At 48.3% G+C, this 20,334-nt stretch overlaps 1 protein-coding gene across 5 annotated transcripts in view; it reads left to right on the top strand.

Annotated features, from left to right (window-relative positions):
• ME3 (malic enzyme 3) overlaps positions 1-20,334 on the top strand; it is a 378,039-nt gene that overhangs the window by 312,022 nt on the left and 45,683 nt on the right. For all 5 annotated transcript variants that reach the window (XM_010973388.3, XM_045509048.2, XM_045509046.2 and 2 more), the window contains 2 exons: positions 7,083-7,158; positions 16,545-16,706. In XM_010973388.3, the coding sequence (XP_010971690.1) occupies positions 7,083-7,158; positions 16,545-16,706 (238 nt within the window). The remainder of the gene's footprint in view (positions 1-7,082; positions 7,159-16,544; positions 16,707-20,334) is intronic.

The raw sequence follows: 20,334 nt of genomic DNA, 5'->3' as shown, positions 1-20,334 counted from the left end.
TTTGTTACTCGGAACAGGATGATACCATCACACCCAGCTCTCAGAGGCAGTGCCTCACAAGGAAGCATTCGTTTTGGGGGGTTTGGCTCCTTCTCATGGAGAGAAGAGTGAAACAGACCCAGCTGTGGAATACAGAGAGCTCCCCAGCACCCAAATTACTACCCCGTTCATCCATAAAGAGATGCCAGGAAAGCAGAGAGACAGGCACGCTTAACACGCCCTCACAGACTTAGCATATTGGGCAAAGTCAGACAGATACCAAGATGCACATGTCTACAGGGTTTTACAGTGTGCAGAGTTAGTGTGAACTTGCCTTCCTTTATCCTCACAGTCCCTCCATAATGGAGAAGCCATTGTTCCCACTTTACTGTAGAGAAAACTAAGACACAGAGCGTTGAAGTGACTTGCCCTAAATCCCACACCAAAAGGAGCCACATTTCCAGGATCCGAGAGATCTGTGTTTTGAATCCCACCTCTACCTCCATATCTCTATCTTTCAATCTCATGGATAGAATGATGATATTGCCCATGTAAGAGTGTTGTATGAAAATTAAGATAATGTACGTAAAGGGCCAGAGTTCCTGAGGTACTCAAAAGTCTATTGAATGGATAGATGGATAAATGGATGGATGGATGGATGGTTCGATGAAAGGTGAGTGAGTGAATGAATGAATGATTGAATTAATTAATTAATGTTGCCCATTTGTGACTTGTGTTCCCTCTCAGGCTACCCTTGAGCTCACCCTCATTGAATACTACTAGCTTTTGCAGGGAACGTGGAAAACTTGTAGTCCCAACTGTGCATCACCCAAGATCCTCTACTCTGCCCTAACCCAGTAACCCACATACTGCAGGATTTTCTACCAAACTTTGACTGCCTTCCTGTTTCACCGAAGACACATATACCTGTCAATCTTGGTTTCTGACAAAGATGCCCATTGACTTGGTATAATTCTTCTTAAAATGTAAATTAATAACTAGCTACTAACGTTTACTGAGCACTTCCTTTGAGTCAGGTACCTCACTGGGCATTTTGCTGGCCTTTGGACCCAGGCGGTCTGACTCCTGAGCCTGCACTCCCAACTGCTGCACTGACTCAGCAACGCTAAGAGCTGCCATTTGTTGGGTATTGCTGCATGCCAGCAGACTCCATGATACACTCTTTAAATGTGCATTGTCTTCAGTTGACCCCTATAACAAAGCTATGAAGTAACTGGCGTCATGTTCTCCATTTGACCTCTCTGGACTTCGGTGTCCTCATTTATGAAGTGAGGTCTCTGGACTAGATATCTCAAAATCCTCATCCAGGGAAATCCTTTTGGGATCATCTGTAGCTACAATTTACATCATAGATGGAAATGCACTTTGAGAAGTTATTAAAAGCTGTTAATACATTTCAAAAGGTTTTATTTTTTGCAGTTTGATCTCTGCAGAGCATAAAATTATATGTACAAAAAAAGAAAAAAGGAGTCTTCTGAAATTTTAGTAGCTCAAATTTAAATGTAAAAATATTCATTTTGTGTCCCTCCTCCCTCTTCTTATCTTCAACAAAGAGAGCCTATTTTAAGGTACCAGATTATTTCCATAATCACACTTTTTCTGTGTTTTGAATTAATCACATCAGAGCTTTGCTAAGGTCTGAAATAGTGCCTTTATCTTACCCCTTGACCTGTGAGCTTTTTGCTAAATATCATTACTAAGCCTCTATCTGGTAAGGGCAATGTTGAGAGTTGTTTGGGTGAGGGACATTTCCAGAACAGGTCAAGGTTAAAAGCTTCCAGTGGCCAGAAGTACGTCATTGGGATTAATTAATGTGAATAAATGACTTCCCCAGGGTCACTCGGTGAGTCATCAGGGACCCTTGGGCTGGGACCTGGTTTTTCCAGCTGGAAAGAATTGGCCTCCTTGTTAGCATTGTTGTTCCATGTGACTGGCTCTGGATGACCTGAGAGGAAATTGCTCACAGCTATCGGAGCTGCAGCTATGGAAAAACAGAAGCTGGTGAAGATTCACACCCCCTAGCAAGACCTCCTCAGAGCGGCAGCTGGTTTAGAGATAGAGAAAGTGGTTTCTTAAAAGGCACCAGGCTTACGGCTCAACTTGGCCCACTTACCCTTCTACTGACACCAGGGCAGGTACCACTGTCTAAACTTCAGGATGCCTGCCTGTGACTGCTTTGCTCCTCCAGGGCAGTCCTTGAGTTTCATTTATCAACGCAGTGTGATTTTTCTAAACTCAAATTGACTAGAGATGATCCTAAGAAACAAGACGCCAATCTGAGGCTTCATTTTTGTCTTGATACGACTGAGTGTCCCATGGTCATTTCAAAATGGTGCAGCAAATGACTGGAACTTGCTTTCAAACGTAGTGAGTAAGTTAAGACCCACATTGCCCCCAGTCAGCATAGTGGAAAGAGCCCGCCGCTCCCACGTCTTAGGCTCTGGGGTTTTCCCCTTGGCCTGTCCGCTGCCTTCACACAGGCATTTCCCTACAGGCACCACCCAGCACCACCCAGCCCAGCGCGGTGATCCCTTTAGCTTGATACACCATCGCATACAGGAAAGTTTTCCTTCACTCCCACTTTATTCAGCCATCTTTCATCTTAATTCTCTCAACCTTAAATCATCATCATAGTTCACTTACTCATTTCTCCACTTAGTCAGAAGTTTTATACTGAGCAGCTATGATGGACTAAGTCTGTGCATACACTGGTGAACAGCAGTAACAACAGAATAAACGTTCACCTTGCTACAATGAAGCTTACACTTTAACGGGAGAAAGATATTCACCAAATAGCCACACAAATAAATGTAATGGGTTTGTGTGTGCAGGGATGGGATACTTTGAGAATATATAACAAGGAGCCCCAGCTTTGACTTGGAAATCACCAGAAGGATAAGTACAAATTAACTAAGCAAAGAGTGAAGAGAGGCAGGGTGTGCCAGACAGGGGAACAGGATGGGGACTGGCCCTGGAGTAAGAAAATCATGGCACATGGAGAAGTGGAAAGGAGGCCAGTGTGGCCGATGACTGGAGAATGATGTAGGATGAAGTGAAGAAGCTGACAAGGGCCAGACCACACATGTGAGGACTTTGGTCTTTATTCTGAGAGCTATGGGAAGACATGAAGGATATTTACTACAAGGGATAACACACCAAGACTTCGACTTCAAGAACATCACTCTTTCTACTGTATAGAAAATAGATTAGGTAGAGACAAGAGAGGATGCTACAAAGTTGTAGTGGCACTTTAGGGAAGAGCTATTGGGAGCCTGGACCAGGTAGATGGTGCTATGAATGAAAGAAGTGTATGAGCCAGGAGCTAATTACAGAGGAGAGAGGAAGGACTTGGCAATGGGCTGTGTAAAAGGGGAGAGGACAGTGTCAACAGATGCTCCCAGGGGTTGGGGGATTGTTAAACTAGATGTATGGGGGAAATAGTCACTGAGAAATGGAGCAACAGAAGAGAAACAAGTTTGTCTGGGGGTTTTGTTTTGTCTTGTCTGAGTCATGGTGATGCAAGTTTAGATCGTAAATTTGGTTTTGGACAGGTTACACTTTAAGTGTCCTTGAGACATACAAAGGGAGATGTTAGGAAAACAGTTAAATATAAAGATCTAGAACAGTAGCTCTCAAACCAGGGGCAGCTTTGCTCCCCAGCAGACGTTTACCAAAATCTAGAGAGATTTTTGGTTGTCACAGGGGGTGTAGGGTGCTACTGACATCTAGTGAGTAGAGACCAGGGACGCTGCCAAACATTCTGCAGTGCACAGGACATCCCCACCCCTCACAGCAAAGGGCTGTCCAACCCAGAACGTCAGTAGTGCCAACGGTGAAAAACTCTGGTCTACAGATATTTGAGAGTCACTGGCCAAAAACCTTGGGCAGTGATGAGATCATATAGAGAAAGAATAAGAGCAAGAAGGAAAATGGGATAGTGCACATTTTTGAGGAACTCTAACATCTAATAGCGCAATGACGCAGCATGCGAGACCAAAAAAGAGCAGCCTGAGAGGTAGAAGAAAACAGAGTGTAGTCCCAGGAGCCAGGCGTTGGGTGGGGACTGATTAAATGTGTCAGATACTGTTGAGAAGCAGAAGGGAAGGAGGACTAGAAAGCTGCGTTGCATTTAGGTATGTGGACGTCACTGGTGACCTTGGCAAGAGCACTTTGGCAGCACGATGTTAAGAAAAGACATGTTTCAGTGGGAGATGAAAAAATGGAGTTGGCTGGTGTAGACAAGACTTTCAATAAGCTTGGCTATGAAAGGGGGAAGGGAGAAAGAGCTGTATTGGCAAGGAATTTGGAAGTCAGGAACAGTTTGGGGTTCAGTGGTGTTTTTCACTTTTTTTTTTTTTATTATGGAAAATGTCTAACGTATATAAAGTAAGAGGAATATTGTCAGGGACCTCTCTGTACCCTGGGTTCTCTGAACTCTGGATTGTTTTGTTCCTGAGAAGAGTAATTTCTGTTCTAGGAAGGAGTTAACTTGGCTGGACTCAAAATCCAAACCGACCCTCCTCACTGGCAGCAGTTGAAATCTCTGCTTGGTTCTTTCAGCCTCCAGCGGCAGCTCTTTTGGGGCCAGGCCCTTGGGTGTGCACAGTTGAATTGTCAGCCAGTGACTTGAGCGGGTTTTATACACAGACTTGGAAGTTCATCCTCTCTGCATCTCCTCCCCTCCCAGAATTTTCCCCTTCATATCCTGACTGCTCTTCCAGCTGCAACTCACTTCTCTGACACCTCAAGCTAGTAAGACTTGGGCTCTCTGCTACTCCGGATTGCTTGTGGATTAGACCGCCCTCAGGCAGAAAGCTGAAAATCTCAAGAAGTATAACTCCTGCTTTCAAAGGTAGATTCCTTTGCAGTTTCTGCCTCTTTTGAGGCAACCTCCATAGCCTTAGTTAAAAATGAAATATATATCTCCAAATTTTATAGCATAACAATAACAAATTATTTTAAAAATTAATCATTTCATCAATGTTATCTGAATAAAAGTTATTCTATCCACATCACTCTGTCATTACCAGAAGCCAGAAGTTTCTAAGATGATAGACTGAGGCATATTTTAGGCCTGATGGATAATTAATAGAAAATCTAGTAGAGAGAGTGAGAGAAGAGGTATAATCAACAGTGCGAGGCTCTGTAGTTTTCATTGGAACAAGAGGAACAAAGGGGTTGGCTACGGATGCAGAAGTTTGTAGATTCGCTGGTGGGAAACTGACAGAAATTCTTCCTGTGACATCAGAGACAAGGTCATTAGGGCAGTGGGAGGTGGGGGGGAAGGTGAGGCAGTTGGAGGTTTGAGAACAGAGAAATTTTAAACAGTCTTTGCAAAGAGTGAAAAGAGTGAATTTTGACCAGAGAGACACTAGAGGAATGAACAGAAGCTGGTGAGCACTAACAGTTTCCATGGGTTGAGAGTGACGAATTTATGGTGGTGCCCATCAGTCTGCCCTGACTGCCCTGGTAAGACTGCCTCCATCTGCCTTCAGCGGCCCCGGTGGAGATGCACAGGGAATAGAAAGAGGGTTTCCTCAGGGGTGAGAGTTTTACAAGACTGGTGAGACCAAAGAGCAGGGCCATGGGTGTTAACAGTACTGACAAGGGCATGTTTTAAATAAAGGGTCACACTAGGTAAAGAAGATGTGGTATATGTATACAATGAAATACTACTCAGCCATAAAAAAGGATGAAACAGCACCATTTGCAGCGACATGGGCGGACCTTCATTTACTTCTAAGTTAAGAAATCCAGAAAGAGAAAGAAAAATACCCTATGTTATTGCTGATATGTGGAATCTTTAAAAAAAGGACATAAATGAACTTATCTACAAAACAAACAGATTCACAGACATAGAGAACAAACTTATGATTACCAGGGGGCAGAGTGGGTGGGAAGGGATAAATTGGGAATTTGAAAATTGCACCTCTTGGGGAGTGATGGAAATGTTACCTATCTTGATTGTGGTGGTGGTTTCATGGGTGCGTACATCTATCAAAATTCATCAAATTGTACATCTGAAGTAAGTGCAGTTTACTGTACAGGAACCATAGCACAATAAAGGTGTTTAAAAAAAAAAAAAGAGGTCACAATATCCAAGCACCTCATGAAGCCATGACAAATGTTTTTTGAAAGTGCTCTAGGATTTAGCCGGGGCTCTGAGAACTGGGAATTACTCTCCTCAACCCACTCACACTGGCAAAAACAGATTGAGCATTTGACCCCAGGCACTTCACAAGTAAAAGAAGCCTCTCTCTTGGGTGTGCTGGACAAAAAAAAAAAAAAAAGAGGAAAAGAAAGAAGTGACACAAACCACACGCCATCCCCTGCACCACTCGCACCTCCCCACCCCAGGTATCCATCTTCTCTCACTGCTGATCCCAGCACAGAAGACTCAGAGCCACATACTTAGGTCTAAACATTAAAAGTTCTAAGACAAGCTGATAAACTGTTAAGTAAAATATGTGTCATCCTCCTACTTTGCAAGTGTATCTGTGCTGGTCTGAAGACCAAGTTTGAGTCTAGAATTCTCAGACTCCAGAAGTCCAGAGAAAACTGGCTCACAGCTGGCAGCCCACCCCTCTGCCTGTGCCCAGCTCCGTCCCCCACTGCAAGGGCCGTGTGTCTATGCATCTAGCCGCTACAACCTGCGATCCAAGCTCCAGACATAGCCCGAGGCTTGGGGACCCACTCACCGCAGTGTGGTCTTTCCTTGGAAGGAGGGACCCAGAGGAGAGGCCCATCTGCCCCTGAAAGCAGCCTTGGGGCCACACAGTCAGAGAATCCTAGGGTCCTATGTACCTGGTTTAGAGAGAGGAAGCGGGGGGCGCAGGCTGTGGTGAGCACAGGCCCCAGATGGGTACATTCCTCGGCCCTGTGGACCCCTTGCCCTGTGGAGAGGAGCAGTTGGAGGAAAACCAGAGCAGGGCTCTCCCAGCTGTTGGGGCTTAGGGGAGGGACCCCTTTGGTCCAGGTCTGTGGGCAAAATTAAGTGATGCAATGATACACAGGACTTGGTGGCCTTTGCTCTTTCCTGGTCTGACTGGTTTCTCTGTGTGTATGTGTTTTATTTTTCCCAGTGGGCTCTTTATCACCATTCATGACAAGGGCCATCTTGCAACAATGCTGAACTCTTGGCCAGAAGATGATATTAAGGTATGATCCTGTTTTCTTTGCTATTGCTCGATTGTTGGATGAATCCTTTCAGCTTGGGCTAGAGTCATTCTCAGCTATAAAATGGGCCATTACGACACTGAAGGCAAGACCCTGCCTCCCTTCCCCAGGCCCAGACCATGGACCAGTTCCAGCCAAGCACAAATGCACCACGGAGTAAAAGATTGCATTAACCAGGCATCCATGTAAAATTTTATTATTACTATTATTATTATTATTAATAGTAGTAGTAGTAGTAGTGCATAGATTGAGTGTCTTCTCAGTATACACTGCCAGTTTCCAAGGAGAATACAGGGAAAAATCAGACGTAGACTCTCTTCTCAAGTAGCTGACTTTTCATTAGGAAACTAAGAGCCACAAAAAAACTAAAAAGTGGAACTTGATCAGAGATAAAAAAAAAAGAGGCAGAGATCACTCTTAGCCTGAGGGAAATCTGGGAAGACTTCATGGGAGAGGTGACACTGGAGCAAGACCTTGAATTGAGGGGTAGAGTTTGGACAGTTAGGTATAGGAGAATCTAGGATGGAGGGCAGGGACCTTCTGCACCAAGAGAAGAAGTTTATGATGAACAGTATCTTCACAGCTGTGTGTACACAGCTGTGTGTGTTCAGCAGGGAGGAGGGATGTATATACAGAGTGACAAAATGAACCTGGCACTTTTTCCTGGAGCATTGATTTTACTCGGAACATTTAAGGAGAAAATATTTTTTATATAACAAACAAGATGTAATATAGAATGTCAAACTGGTGCAACTTTGTAGAAACTTGTTAGCCTCTGGCCACATCCTCAGATCTTGTCCTGTATAAGGACTTCTATGGAAGAGTTTGAAGGACTCTGGCATCTAAGACCACTGTCACTTCTGCAGACAGAATGGGTGAAGCAGAAATACAGAACATCGGCTGGCTGCTTGGTGAGGGCGTTTCCAGCACACGAGCAGGGGAGGGTTGGAGCTGACCAAGCCCAGTGTATGTGCTTCTCCGGGTGATGTTGGGAGCTGAGACACTCCACCTGTGGTTTGCTGTCCAGGCCCTCCCTCTCACCGTCCCTGCCAGTTCCCTGAGCCACCTCTCCCCAGCAGGCACCGAGGACAGCTTCTCTCTACCTACCTCTCTTTGTGACCCACCCACTTCTGGCCCTCTTAGGGGCATAGTGGCGTTCAGAACCACAGCCCACAGGGCAGGACCTTGGCTCTCAGGATCCAGTCCTGGCCTCAGTGAAGAGCTCAATTCGTACGTCTCTGTGTGGGTGTGATGCGCCCTGTGCTTCTCTTTCCTGCTTACCTGCTTACACTCCAGTTACATGCAGGCCATGGCCTTGCAGGTTTTGGTCCCAGTCCCAGAAGAAGCAGATTTCTAGGGTGTGTCTGGGGTGAATCTGTAATAAAATCTTGAGCACATTAAGGGAAGCCAGCTCGCTCAGTGGGAAGTTAACTCCAGCCTGCCCTGTGTGGACATGCTGCTGACGTCTGACACGCTGATCTTCCCACCTTTCTGACAGTTCAGCCGTGGTGGAACTTGTCCGTAGTAGGCACTCAGTGGGTGCTTGCTGAGTTGAGTGGACTCAGTTGTTGGACACGATAAACCATCCTCCAGGTACCAGGCACTGGGTCGGGAACAGAGGCAGGGTCTGCACTAACATGTGTGGGGCCCCTGTGCAGGCTACTGGGAGGGAAAAAGGATGATGAAAAGACATCCCCACTTAACCAGTAAGAAAAAGGCGCTCCTTCCTCCAGGCTGGCCCAGGGGCTTGGAGAGGGGCTTACAGGCTGGATTACAGGGCACAGCTTACAAAACTGTACCCAGGACTTTACTTCGAGGAATGCAGAATGAAAAAAACACAGACCCTGACCCCAAGTTGCTTCACTCCAGTTGGGAAACCAAGATATGAATTCAAAATAGAATCTCAGCTGCTATCCACTGACTTGAACCCGCATATTTTGAGAGCCTTCCAAGTACTAAGTGCGGATTACCAGAGAGATGGAGACAGCACCTGCTGTGATTTTCGAGGAAGAGTAGGAGGGGCTTTGGGGTCACCCTAGAAGAGGTGGGACTCGAGCAGACCTCAGACAAAGCAAGGCGTTCAGAGCCTCTAGGGAAAGCATAAGTTATGTGAGCAGATCTGGGCTGGTGCATCTAATTCAGTAGTGGTCAGCAACCATTAAGGAAATGCCTATTCTATAAGACTTCCCTGGGAGGTTGGGGATAGAGAGGGTGTACAGGCCCAACCTCAAGGAGCTCGCAGTCTAATTAGAGAGACTGGCCCAGAAACAATTCCAGTAGACTGTGTCTGTGCTGCCAAAGAGAAGAGCCCGGGGACAAAGGGCAAATGGGGTGACTGGCTGAGTACTCAGCCTACAGTACCCCAAACTGGACCAGTGAATGCCTGGGGCCACCTCCTCCCCTCCACCCTTTACCCTCATTTCACTTTGGAGACACTCAGAGGTCAGTCTCAGAAACTATGGCAAAGAACCTTCTCTGGCTTTGCAATCAGACAGGTCTGGGCTCTGGTCTTGAATCTGCCGTTTACCTGCTGTGTGTGCAGATAACCTCTCTGATCTTTGTTCTTCGGTTGTGAGGGTTTCCTGCGATGAAGTCTGTACAACATTGAAGGACACAGACATGGTCATTACTGGGAGTGGGCGAGGCAGCTGTAGCGCACACAGCAGTCCAGGGAAGAGACTGCAGGGGCCTAAGAGCACCTGGGAATCACAGGCCGCAGAAGGGCAGTCAGTCAGTTTGGTCCCCAGATGTGTTTGATTTGGCCCTCAGTGACTTTTGAAAATTTTGAATTTGGAGACAACATTTTAAAATCACGAGATTTCATTTGAAAAAAAATATTTTTTTTAATTTTAAAACCCTAGATTTCTGGCTTCTGGAGAAACCAGGAGCTGTGAATATTGAGCCCTTGGTTGGGCATGTGAACAAGTCGGTTAGGACCCATCAGGCTGCCCCATCACTGGCCTTTCTCTGAAAGGTCCTTCCCTCTCACCCCAGGGCTGCCCTTTCAAAAGTTCAGAATGTTCCGAGCCACCGTCTTTTTCTTGTTTATTGGTGTGTTTTCTCCAGTTGTCATAAAAAGAGACGAGGTCTCCTTACCTAGGCAGGGAATGACTCCACATGATCTCTTTCATGATACTTTGGTGCTGGTACAGGTTTTCCCTTCATTATTTCCTTGGATTCTCACAGTCAGTGTGATCGGAGTGGAGTAAGGAGTGCTTCTGAAACCCCCGGGGAGGGTCCTGGAGAATGGCTATGGGCGTCTCTTTTCTCAGATGAGCAAACTGACGTTAAGTGATGCCCGCGGCTGCCCACGGGTCAGCGTTGATGCCGCCCGGAGCCCTGCGGCTGTGCCACCCCTCTCCAGCTGCTGAGTAGGGAGGTGGAGTTTCTCCAGGCATGGGTGTCTCTGGACCCTGATGTTGTTTGCTGCTTGGCTGGAGGGGAAGGGTGGTTCAGAGACACTTCTGAATCAGCTCGCAAGATAAAAGATGACTTTCCGTGGTTTCCCAGCCAGAAAGCAGAACTGCAAACTGAGATGTAAGAGGACCAGGCTGTAAGGGAAGTGAGGCCAAAGCCCAGGGCCGAGGGGGTGGGGGTGGGGGGAACCATGAAGTTTTGTGGGCCCCTCTTGCTCAGAGGCGGGGCGGCCTGGCCCGCCCAGAGCTGTCCAGCATAAATCACAAAGGGGAGTGAGAATGGCTTTTCTGACTCTTTCCCACAGTGTCCATTGCCTGGAGCCAGGAGGATGGCTCAGCTCAGAACAGCCCTCCTCCCCACCAGTTTCCCAAGCTCCTAAATATCTCCCCCATCCCAGCCCCAACAGCTTTGCGGAGGGGATGCTGAGAGGCTCCAGGTAGTGGAGCCAAGAGAACGTCCCCTGCCTCTGGGCACCAGCCACAAAGCCTTTAAACTTGGACCAGACGCTAGTGCAGGTGCCTGTCTGTCAAGTACACACCCACCATGGGTTAAACCCCACTCTGTACCCAGTGTCAGAAGGTGGATTTCCTGGGAAACCTTCTCTGAGATGGAGATTAGCATCTTAAGGGGTACTCTTGGGATAAACACTTCTGGAAGGGAAGGAAGCAGGACAGAGAAGAGGGAGAGCGTGGGCTGAGTGAGGGCCCAAGGAAGACTCAGCTGAGCGCGTGAGGAGGCTCTGGAGTGGGGATGACCCTTTAAAGTCATCCTGAGCTGGGACTTGATACCCCCGCATCCATCAGGTATTGGTTGCAGGCTGCTGCCCTGGGAATAGGGTGTGACTCTGGTCAAGGTGCTTCTCTTCAGTTGAGGAAATTCCCAAAGTGGGCTGATGGCTAAGGGTGCCACCTGGGGGATAACTCCTTTGTTCCTAAAATGGGGATCTGGTAGCGCATCACCACATCCACCTCGCCGGCATTGTGCTACGTGCTTTATGCACATAAACTCACTGATTCCTCCTAACGACACTGTAAGAGTCAGGGGGCCTTATCCCCATTTTCCAGACAAAGCTGAGAGGGTAGGTTCTTTGCTCATGAGGGGTGGAACGATGGACTATGCATTATTATGTTGTGGAGAGAGAGAAAGGAAGAGGAGGAGGAGGAAAAAGGGAAGGATGAGCGGGAAGGAGGAGGACGGAAAGCACCTACACACAGTGCTGTGGGCAGCTCACGCCCAGAGTTCCAAATCCAAGGGAACCAGAGCCACAGCAAGCAAGGAGGCATGATGCTCAGATCAGCCTTGGGTCAGCCCCACCAGGTCCGCCTTGGCTAAGGGAGGTGGGCAGGAAGTCAGAAGCTAGGCAGACCATCCCCTGGTCATCTGACTCTCCCCCTAGTCATCTGAAATACAGAGGAGTGCTGAGTTGTAAAAGCCATCCAGACAAGGAAACTGGGATCCTGTTGGTCACTGGTAGCTGTGACTGGGCACTGCAGCCCCAGGATGCCGCTCAAGTTTGCCCTCAGCCTTTTGACCCCTTTTGCTTGAGTGGCCCCAGCCTCACTCGGCTCCATTGAGGTCATGAAAGTTAGGATGCAACATCTTCTCTGTGAACTTGTTCATCTACGCCAGGTCTCAGTTCAGTCCCACGGAGAAGGTCATTTGCTCTCCGTTTTGGACCTATCACATTGTCCCGCATTTATTGAATTCATATCCCATCACAGGCCCAAGCTAAGTGCTGAAGACTCAAAGAGGACAAGACTCTTTACTTGCTCCTAAAGAGCTTAGAGCTACTATGAAAAATGAGAAAATAGATAGAACTATAATACAAGGAAGAGAGGGATAGGTGCTGGGGGGGGGGGGCAGTGTGGAATTGCTATAGGAATTCAGAGGAGGGAGTGATAACTTCCAGAAGGGAAGCTTCATGGAGGGAAATGCCTTTTGAACTGTTCCTCGAAACATGCAAGGATGGTAGGATTTGGATCAAGGAGATACAGGGATTGAGGTGTAAAATGGCAGGTAGTCGAGAAAGTACAAACCTTATACAAGACTAGCAGTGTTTCTGTTTGGATGGAGCGTGAAGTGGATAAAGGGGACTCTCAAAGAGCAGATTGGGAGTAGAGCATGAAAGGCTTTAAACATCAGTTTGCAGATGTCTGAACTTTGCTTTATAGGCATCAGGAGCCGTTGGAGGTTTGGGAGCAAGAAAATGACAAACCTGGGTGTGCTTTGGAAAAACGAAATGCAATAGGGAGAATCCAAGAGTAGAAAGACCAGTCGGGAGAACACTAAAGTGGTCAAGTGAGAGGTGGATGGGCTGCTCTTAACGTGGTAGCAATGGCCACAAAGATCATCAAACAGACGGAAAAGCAGGTCACATCAGCAGAACTTGGAGACCAACTGGCTGTCACTGGCTGATGACAGAAAGAAGCCAAAGCAGACTAGACAGTTTTGAGTCCGGGAGAAACGAGGTAACAGAGGGAGGGAGGACAGCAGAGGTTAAAAAGTTTACAAGGAGAAAAAGGGAAAAGCAGATTCATTTGGTTAAGGACTCGGGGACTTCGGGAGGACTGTTGGCCATCCATGTGGCAATGCCGGGCAGACAGTTAGTAGTAAGTGTCTGCTTAGCGATGGCAGGGTTTGCCGCTGGAATGGATGGCCAAGTCAGCGTCAGAATGCTGTTGGACTTCTCGTGGCCAGGCTGTCTTAAAAGCTGCCAGGGTTTCCCATTGGTTTCCTTTGTCATTTCCTCATTTAGCAGATAACTGTGGTGTGGCCTTTCTGTGGTGATGCTGGACCAGAGCAAGTTGAAACAGTTAGAAATTCTGATATGCAATCTTTGCCCCAAATAATAATCATCAATATAATCATAAGAGCAGGAACCGTTTGCCAATCACTTACTGGTTAAGATGGCACCTGGGTAAGATGAGACATTTATTATTTCATTTTATCTTTACAGCAACCTGGTGAGTTGGATATTATTATTGTTCCCATTTTATGGAATATCAAAACTCAGCCAAGTTTTCTGTTGACCCAAGATTACATGTGCTGTGTTATCAAGGATCCTAGATTCAAACACTGGTTGTCAGACCCTCAAACCCCTGCTATTAACCTTGAGGCTGTTTGGCGGGATAAAATGTGGATTTTAAAAAATGTTAAATAGGAACCCGAATGCTCTCACCATCAAATTTTTAAATAGCACCTTACACAGGACTTGGCAAGCAGTAGGTACTTAATAAATGTTTGCAGAAGGCTGGCAGGCAGGAAGGGTGAGCAGGCCAGACGTGTGGCAGACACAGCAAGTGCGAGGAGACATCGCATTAGGTTGCACGGGACAGGATGTGCACTGCTGGGGAAAGAGAAGGAGAGAGGAAGATAGAGACTGAGAGGGGTGAGATTATAGGTGAATTCAGAGTGTGTCTGGCAAGAGGAAGCCAGTTTGGCCAGACAGTGTTTTAGATGAGTACCTGGAGGTAAGTTTCATAAGGTATGTTGGGTTCATGTCGTTAAAGAGTTAAGCATTTGGGACTCTATTTTATGGACAGTTAGAAGTCACTAAAGGCCTTCGAGCCTGGTTGTGAAGCTGTTACAGTAGCCTGTCAGCATAGTCGGACTGAGTGGACGACAGAGGACGTGAGACCGTCCTGCAGAGGGGACGGGCATGCAGTGGAGCGCCCCTGGACGTTTCCAGGCTGGGAGGGGGGCACTGCAGAGCCCCGTTACCATCTTGAAAGGCCCCAGAGCTGCAAGAATAACATGCTGGCGTAGTAACTGACTTCCTCTGTTTAACTCCGTGTCACTCACTGCCCCTCAGCAGAGAGAAATTCTGAGAGAGTGGGAACCAGCATAAGGAAGCTCTGATGAGGAGACATGGTAGAGAAGTGCCCAGAGGTTGGGCACCCAGGGGCAGCATGAAGGCACAGGCTCCACAGGGGAGAGCTGCTGGGAGGCGGCTGGAGGCCGGCTGTGGAGAAGGGGGCACCGAGGCAGGGCGGGACTTTGGCAAGAGCACAGGTGCTGTTTCCCAGCCGAATGGGGAAGGTAGAAGAAACCCCGAACCAGGAACCCAAAGCCTGATTAGAATCCCGACTTGCCACTTACACCAGCAAGGTGCCCTTGGTAAGTCACCTGATACTTCTAAGATAAATAGCTGATGTAGAAACATCCAGTCCAGGGCCTGGAGGTGGCTGATACTTAATAAATATGTATGGAACATGAAGGTCTAGGAGCTTCAGTTTGCTCACCTGTCTCAGACCTGCCTCCCAGCCAGGGTCGGGGAGCTAGCACTCTCCGGAGAGGCAGCAGACCGCCCTAAGGGGGCGTCATGGTGTTCATGGGTCTGGGGCACTCTCCAGAGCTCTCTTTCCAGAGTGGAGGGGTGTTAGAAGAAGCTCTGCATGTATTTCTACCAAAAGGCAGCACAGCCCCGTGTGCCCTCACCAGAATGGAGGGAGAGAGAAGATTCCACGGAGCCTGTGGGTGCTGGGCCATAAACTCTTCCCTGGCTGGAGAGGGTCTTCATCTCTTTATTCCCAGTGCACAGCATTGTACCTGCATGGACTAAACTGACCCCTGGGATGCCCATGGGCACCACGCTTGGAGCCAACTGGGCCACCCACAGCTCAGAGCTGGTCCTATGTCCTAACCCAAAGCTGGTTCCAGCGGAGGGCTGGGTGGCCCCATGAACTCCACTCGTGGACATGGAGGGAACCAGTGATGGGGAGCAGGTTGGGTGCCCTATAAACGACCTCACTTCTCCTTGGCCTGACATTCCGGGCCCCTCACAGTCTGACTCCTGCCTAGGGCCTGCACCCCCACACACAGCCTACATCCCCCCACTTCTACCCTGGGCCTTAATTTCCTTTTGTATCAAATACCTTTTTCCTCAACCACACTGCTAATGGATAATCTCCACCTGCCCAAGGTCTGGCACGGGTGTCCCCTCATCCAAGAAGGGTTGCCTTCCGGGAAGTTCCTCTCTCTCCCTTTCTCAGTCTTTGCGGCCCTGGCCCTGCTCTGCTGCCCTCACACTTTCCTCCCAGAGTCGTTATAAATATGCACGTTCCATCTCTTTTTGTCCATTAGGCCCTTAAAGCGCTAGGTCCAGGCATTCTTCTTCTTACAGATAAGCAAACGGAATCTCCCCCCAGGATTTGGCAGAGTGTCTTTTGCAAAGTAGATGCTTCTTAAAGATACATTAAATGAATGAATAAATGAATAGCCATCATAGTCATTGTTACGATTATTTCTATCATCACCGTCAGCATCTCTTAATCCACAGTAGGTAAGCCTTGAACTAGCACTACGACTAGCACCTGGGATGCCCTCAGTGATCATTTGTCAAAACCCAAAGATCATGCCGGTACAGTGTGAGAGCCCTCCTGGCTTCATGTGAAATAGTGACCCTACTAGATTTCACAAGGAGCTCTGTCCTTTTCAGGTTGGATCCATTTTACCCCAGGAGCAGGCTGCAGAGCTCTGGCATTGGTCTCCAAAGCCTGGGGCTATAGTAGCAGCATGAACACTTGTTTTATTACCACCTTTCATTCTGTCCTTCCCTCCCTGTCCCCTGCTCCCCCCCCCCCCAATCTCAAGCTGAGAGTGTCCGCGTAGTTTCTTTGAGGGAGAGTGGCTAGATGTGGGCTCCCTCCTTCAGGAACAGAACTTCAGCTGTTCCTGAAGTCTCCACCCCGACCCAGAACACAGGCAGGTGTCTTCCATCATCTCACCTCGGTGGGGTTTCTCACCAGCCCTGCTAGAAAGGGGAGGCGGGGAGGGGGAAGGACCTGCCACCTGCAGTTGAGTGAATCCTTTGGCCTTGTCCCAGACAAGCTGTTTCATCGCTCAGCAGAGGCAGCAGGCGTCCAGTTGTCAGGCCTGTTGTGCTGTACAAACGAGCACTTTGTCACAGGAGGCACTGTCCCTGATTGATGGCGTCCTGTTTTGTTTTTCAGGCTGTGGTGGTGACTGATGGGGAGCGCATCCTGGGCCTGGGAGACCTGGGCTGCTATGGCATGGGCATCCCTGTGGGCAAGCTGGCCCTGTACACGGCGTGCGGAGGGGTCAACCCACGGCAGTGCCTCCCTGTCCTGCTGGACGTCGGCACCAACAACGAGGTAACGCGCTGCCCGGGCCAGGAGCTCTGGGGCCAGAGGGTGGCAGCTGGGGTGGGGTAGGAAGCTCCTCACTCCCCTGCCTCCCGCCGCAGTGACCCCTGCACGGGCTCTCTGTGCTTCCTTGTTCCATGGCCCCAGGCAGCTTCCTTACCTTTAGGCCCTCTGATCCTTTATTGAAGAGGACCGCTGATTGAGGTGTGAGTGGCTGCTGGGCTGTGTTTTTTCCAGCATTCCAGAATCTGCCTCTGTGAAAGTATTAAAACTCAAAGCACCAGGGCTAAGCGCTGAAATATCTGAATCAGGCAGGTGAGTGTCCTGCAAACCCCGGGAAAAACTGACCTGAGCTGTGGCTAAGAGCCACCTGCAGGCTTACACGTGGCTTAGGATCTGAGGGGCCCGAACATCAGCCAAGAGTTCATCTGCTCTGAGTACCACCACCTGGGGCCACGGGGTTTGTGTGTGTCGGTGGTTCTCAGCTCTGTGTCTCTGTGTTAGACAGAGAACAGGGAAAAGATACCCAAGATATCCTTCTTAATCACATTTATCTCTGAGCTTAAAATCAATGCATGTTCATCTTCCAAAAGTTGAGAAAAATTCAGAGAAGTATTAAAAGTAAAATAAAATAGTAGTCACACAGCCAATAGTCACCGTTGTTTACAGTTTGGAATATTCCCTTCCAGCCTTCCCCCTACCCCTGTCAAAGTATTTTTAAAAAGAAAATTGGGTTTATATCACATATACAGTGCTGCAGCCTGCTTTTTTAAGTGCAATGTATGTCATGGGTTTCCTCCCAGGTGCCCAGCCAGTCTTCTGCAGTGTCATTCTCATAGCTACCTGGGGTTTCACATATCACATAAGAAAACCTCCACTGGACACTTAGGTTCTTTCTGGTCTTCTTGCAAATATAATTGTGCTCTGATACCCATTCTTGCAGGTCAGTCTTTGTTTCCCTTTCTGACAGTTTCCCCGGGGATAAACTCCTAGAAATGGAAATACGGAGGCAAAGGGAATGATCATTTTTCAGGTTCTTGATTCATATTGTCCAAAAGATTATACCTATTTGCATTCTGTGGTGTTCTTTCTCAAGAAAACCTGCTACAACTCTTTGTATGGCTTCCCTTCTCCCTGGATGCCACACGTCCCCATTTCTAAGCAAGAAAGAGTGCTGTAGCCCCTAGTGAGAAGTGATGCTTATTCAGGCTTCACCCACAGATACGATCAAATGAGAGTGCAGGGGACACACCTGGCTTCAGAGCTGGGAACTCATGGGGGTGGGAGAGGGATGAGGGGAGACAAGGGGAGAGAGAGGAGTCCTGGACTGGGAAGCAGGGACCCTGGTCCCAGTAGCCCTGATGGCCTGGTGAGTCCCTGCACCCGTCTAGACTCCATCCCGTCTGGTACAAGAGGCCTGGACCAGAAGGTTCCTGAGTATTCTCCTGCCTCTACAGCTCTTCTCCATATGCCTCCCCACCAGCCTGGGAGACGGGAGGCTGGGTGGTGGTGCAACCCTCATAGTTGCTTGTTAAGACTAGTCTTCAAAGTCTACCCCACACTGTGCTTCCCTTCCCCAGCCAGTTGCCTGGGGTTTACTGAAATTGTTCCTCATCCACAAAAATATATCTGTGGAACCATGCATGCAAAGATGACTGTAGCAAACTTCGTGTTCATTAGTATTCCTGTCCATCACCTCCTGCTGTTCCACCTGGATTTAATTGAGACCTGCACTCTCTCTCTCCTAAAAGCTGGCTCTAGGTGAGAAATGGAATGGCTTGAGGTGGATGCTGAGGCCCTTGCATCCCCTGGAGGGTACTGGTTGCTTCTAGCAGGTGCCTTAGATCCTTTGTTGTTGAAGGTCCGGCGCCCAGCAGTGATGTGCTGATGTTTAGAATTGGCCCCAACTTGTAACAAACCCACCAGAAAAGATGGTGGGAAACTACAAGTAGTCATGGCCAGGCCCTTTCCGCAGACCACCAGGGCTTAACCAGGGTTAAGTCTGGTTAAATAACCAAAAGCGGTTATTACCCTCTTTTTACAGGTGAGGAAACTTAGGCCCAGAGAGATTAATTTGCCCAAGAAGCTCTGCTGAAAGTGGCAGGGGTGAGGGTCCTAACCCGCTTCCGTGCAACACTCCCACGCCACACCACGCTGCCTGCCCGGGCTTCTGTTGCTTTATGAGTAAAGATCCTTTCTTGCTTTTTAGAACTTTTATTACTAAAGTAACTTTAAAACATTATTCAAAATTTTAAACGAAAAAGGGAATTGCATTTCTCTCACTGTTTCTGTTTGTGTCCGTCCAGTACCTGTGTGTGCGTATACACGCATATGGCGATTCCCTAGTCGTAGTGTTACTGTGCCCCTGATTCTGTTCTGATTTCTTCAATGAAGGCTGTTTTGTGAATACTTTCCCTTGACTTATTTTTCACAAGTTTATTAAGTGTTTAGTAGGTGTCAGGCACTCTGCTAGGCTGAGGCAGATAAATGAGAGCCAGGCGTGGGTGGAATAGTCTAGTTGTCAGTGTTTCAACACTGTCACCTAATTGATCATTTTAATGGCTCATGTCTTACATCTGCTCAAAGTGTCTGCTTCTCCCCCTGGGTTTTCAGCCTCTGCCTCACCCCTCCCTCCTGGGTGTGGGAAGGAAAGAGCTTCCCCTGGGCTTCCTCCCTCCTGTCAGGAAGGACCAGGAGATTCCCCAGCTGAGAGGACAGAGCACAGCCTGACCTGCCCTTGCAACACCATGGGAGTGAAAGTTCCCACTCAGTCCAGTGAGACCTCCAGCACCTGCAGTGGGCTAGGCGTCGTTCTAGGCCTTTGTACATTTCAGTCTCATTTCATTCTCACACCAGCTGCATGAGATATTGTCCTCCCCATTTTACAGATGAGGGAACTGAGACTGAAGCATGTTAACTGCCTACGTCAGGCACCCACAGCTCTAAGTGATGGAGCTGGGATTTGAACCCAGGTCTCTCTGGCAGCAGAGGCACACTGCTTCAAGAGGTCAAGTATTTGAAGTATAGACTGGGTCATGAAAACTGGGAAAGTAGGTGTTTCACACAGTCTGGGTCCTACAGACCCTGAGGGCGTCCTGATGCCATTTTCACAGTCTTCCTCCACAAAGGAAGGTGAACTTCCGCCAGACTTTCAAGAAAGTTACAAAGAGGCCAACATTGGGAAGATGATGATTTAGCTCTTTTCAAATGCATTCGCTACGTGACCTCCTGCACTACAGTTCTTTTTAAAAAATCTATTTGCAAGATTTTTCCGCTGGGAGTCGGGGGCACGTCTCTCGCCCAGAGAAGCCACGGCAACAGGAGAAGGAGGCTCTGCCCTGCAGAAAGGGTGCTGCCATGGAGGCCTCAGTGTCACAACAACAGGGCCATCTGTGTGTACATCTCTGTGAAAACTCCTGAGGCAACAGGAGCTTTAATCGGAGTCAGAGAAAACACCCCTCCAGGTTTCCTGTTGAAGGAAGACATCTGCTGTCTGCAGCCCTGAAACTCTGAGTCACTCTCACCTGCCGACACCAAGGAGGTTTGGAAAAATAAATATGTGAGGCAGTGATCCCATGAAGAAGGGACAGCCCATGGTGATGTTCCCAAGGGCCAGGGTGAGGGAGCCCCGCCCAGG

This window comes from Camelus bactrianus, chromosome 10 (genome assembly GCF_048773025.1).
Source record: "Camelus bactrianus isolate YW-2024 breed Bactrian camel chromosome 10, ASM4877302v1, whole genome shotgun sequence".
In the NCBI taxonomy this organism is placed as follows: Eukaryota; Metazoa; Chordata; class Mammalia; order Artiodactyla; family Camelidae; genus Camelus; species Camelus bactrianus.
Note: the sequence above shows the minus strand (reverse complement) of the source record. Positions and strands in the feature narration are given on the sequence as shown.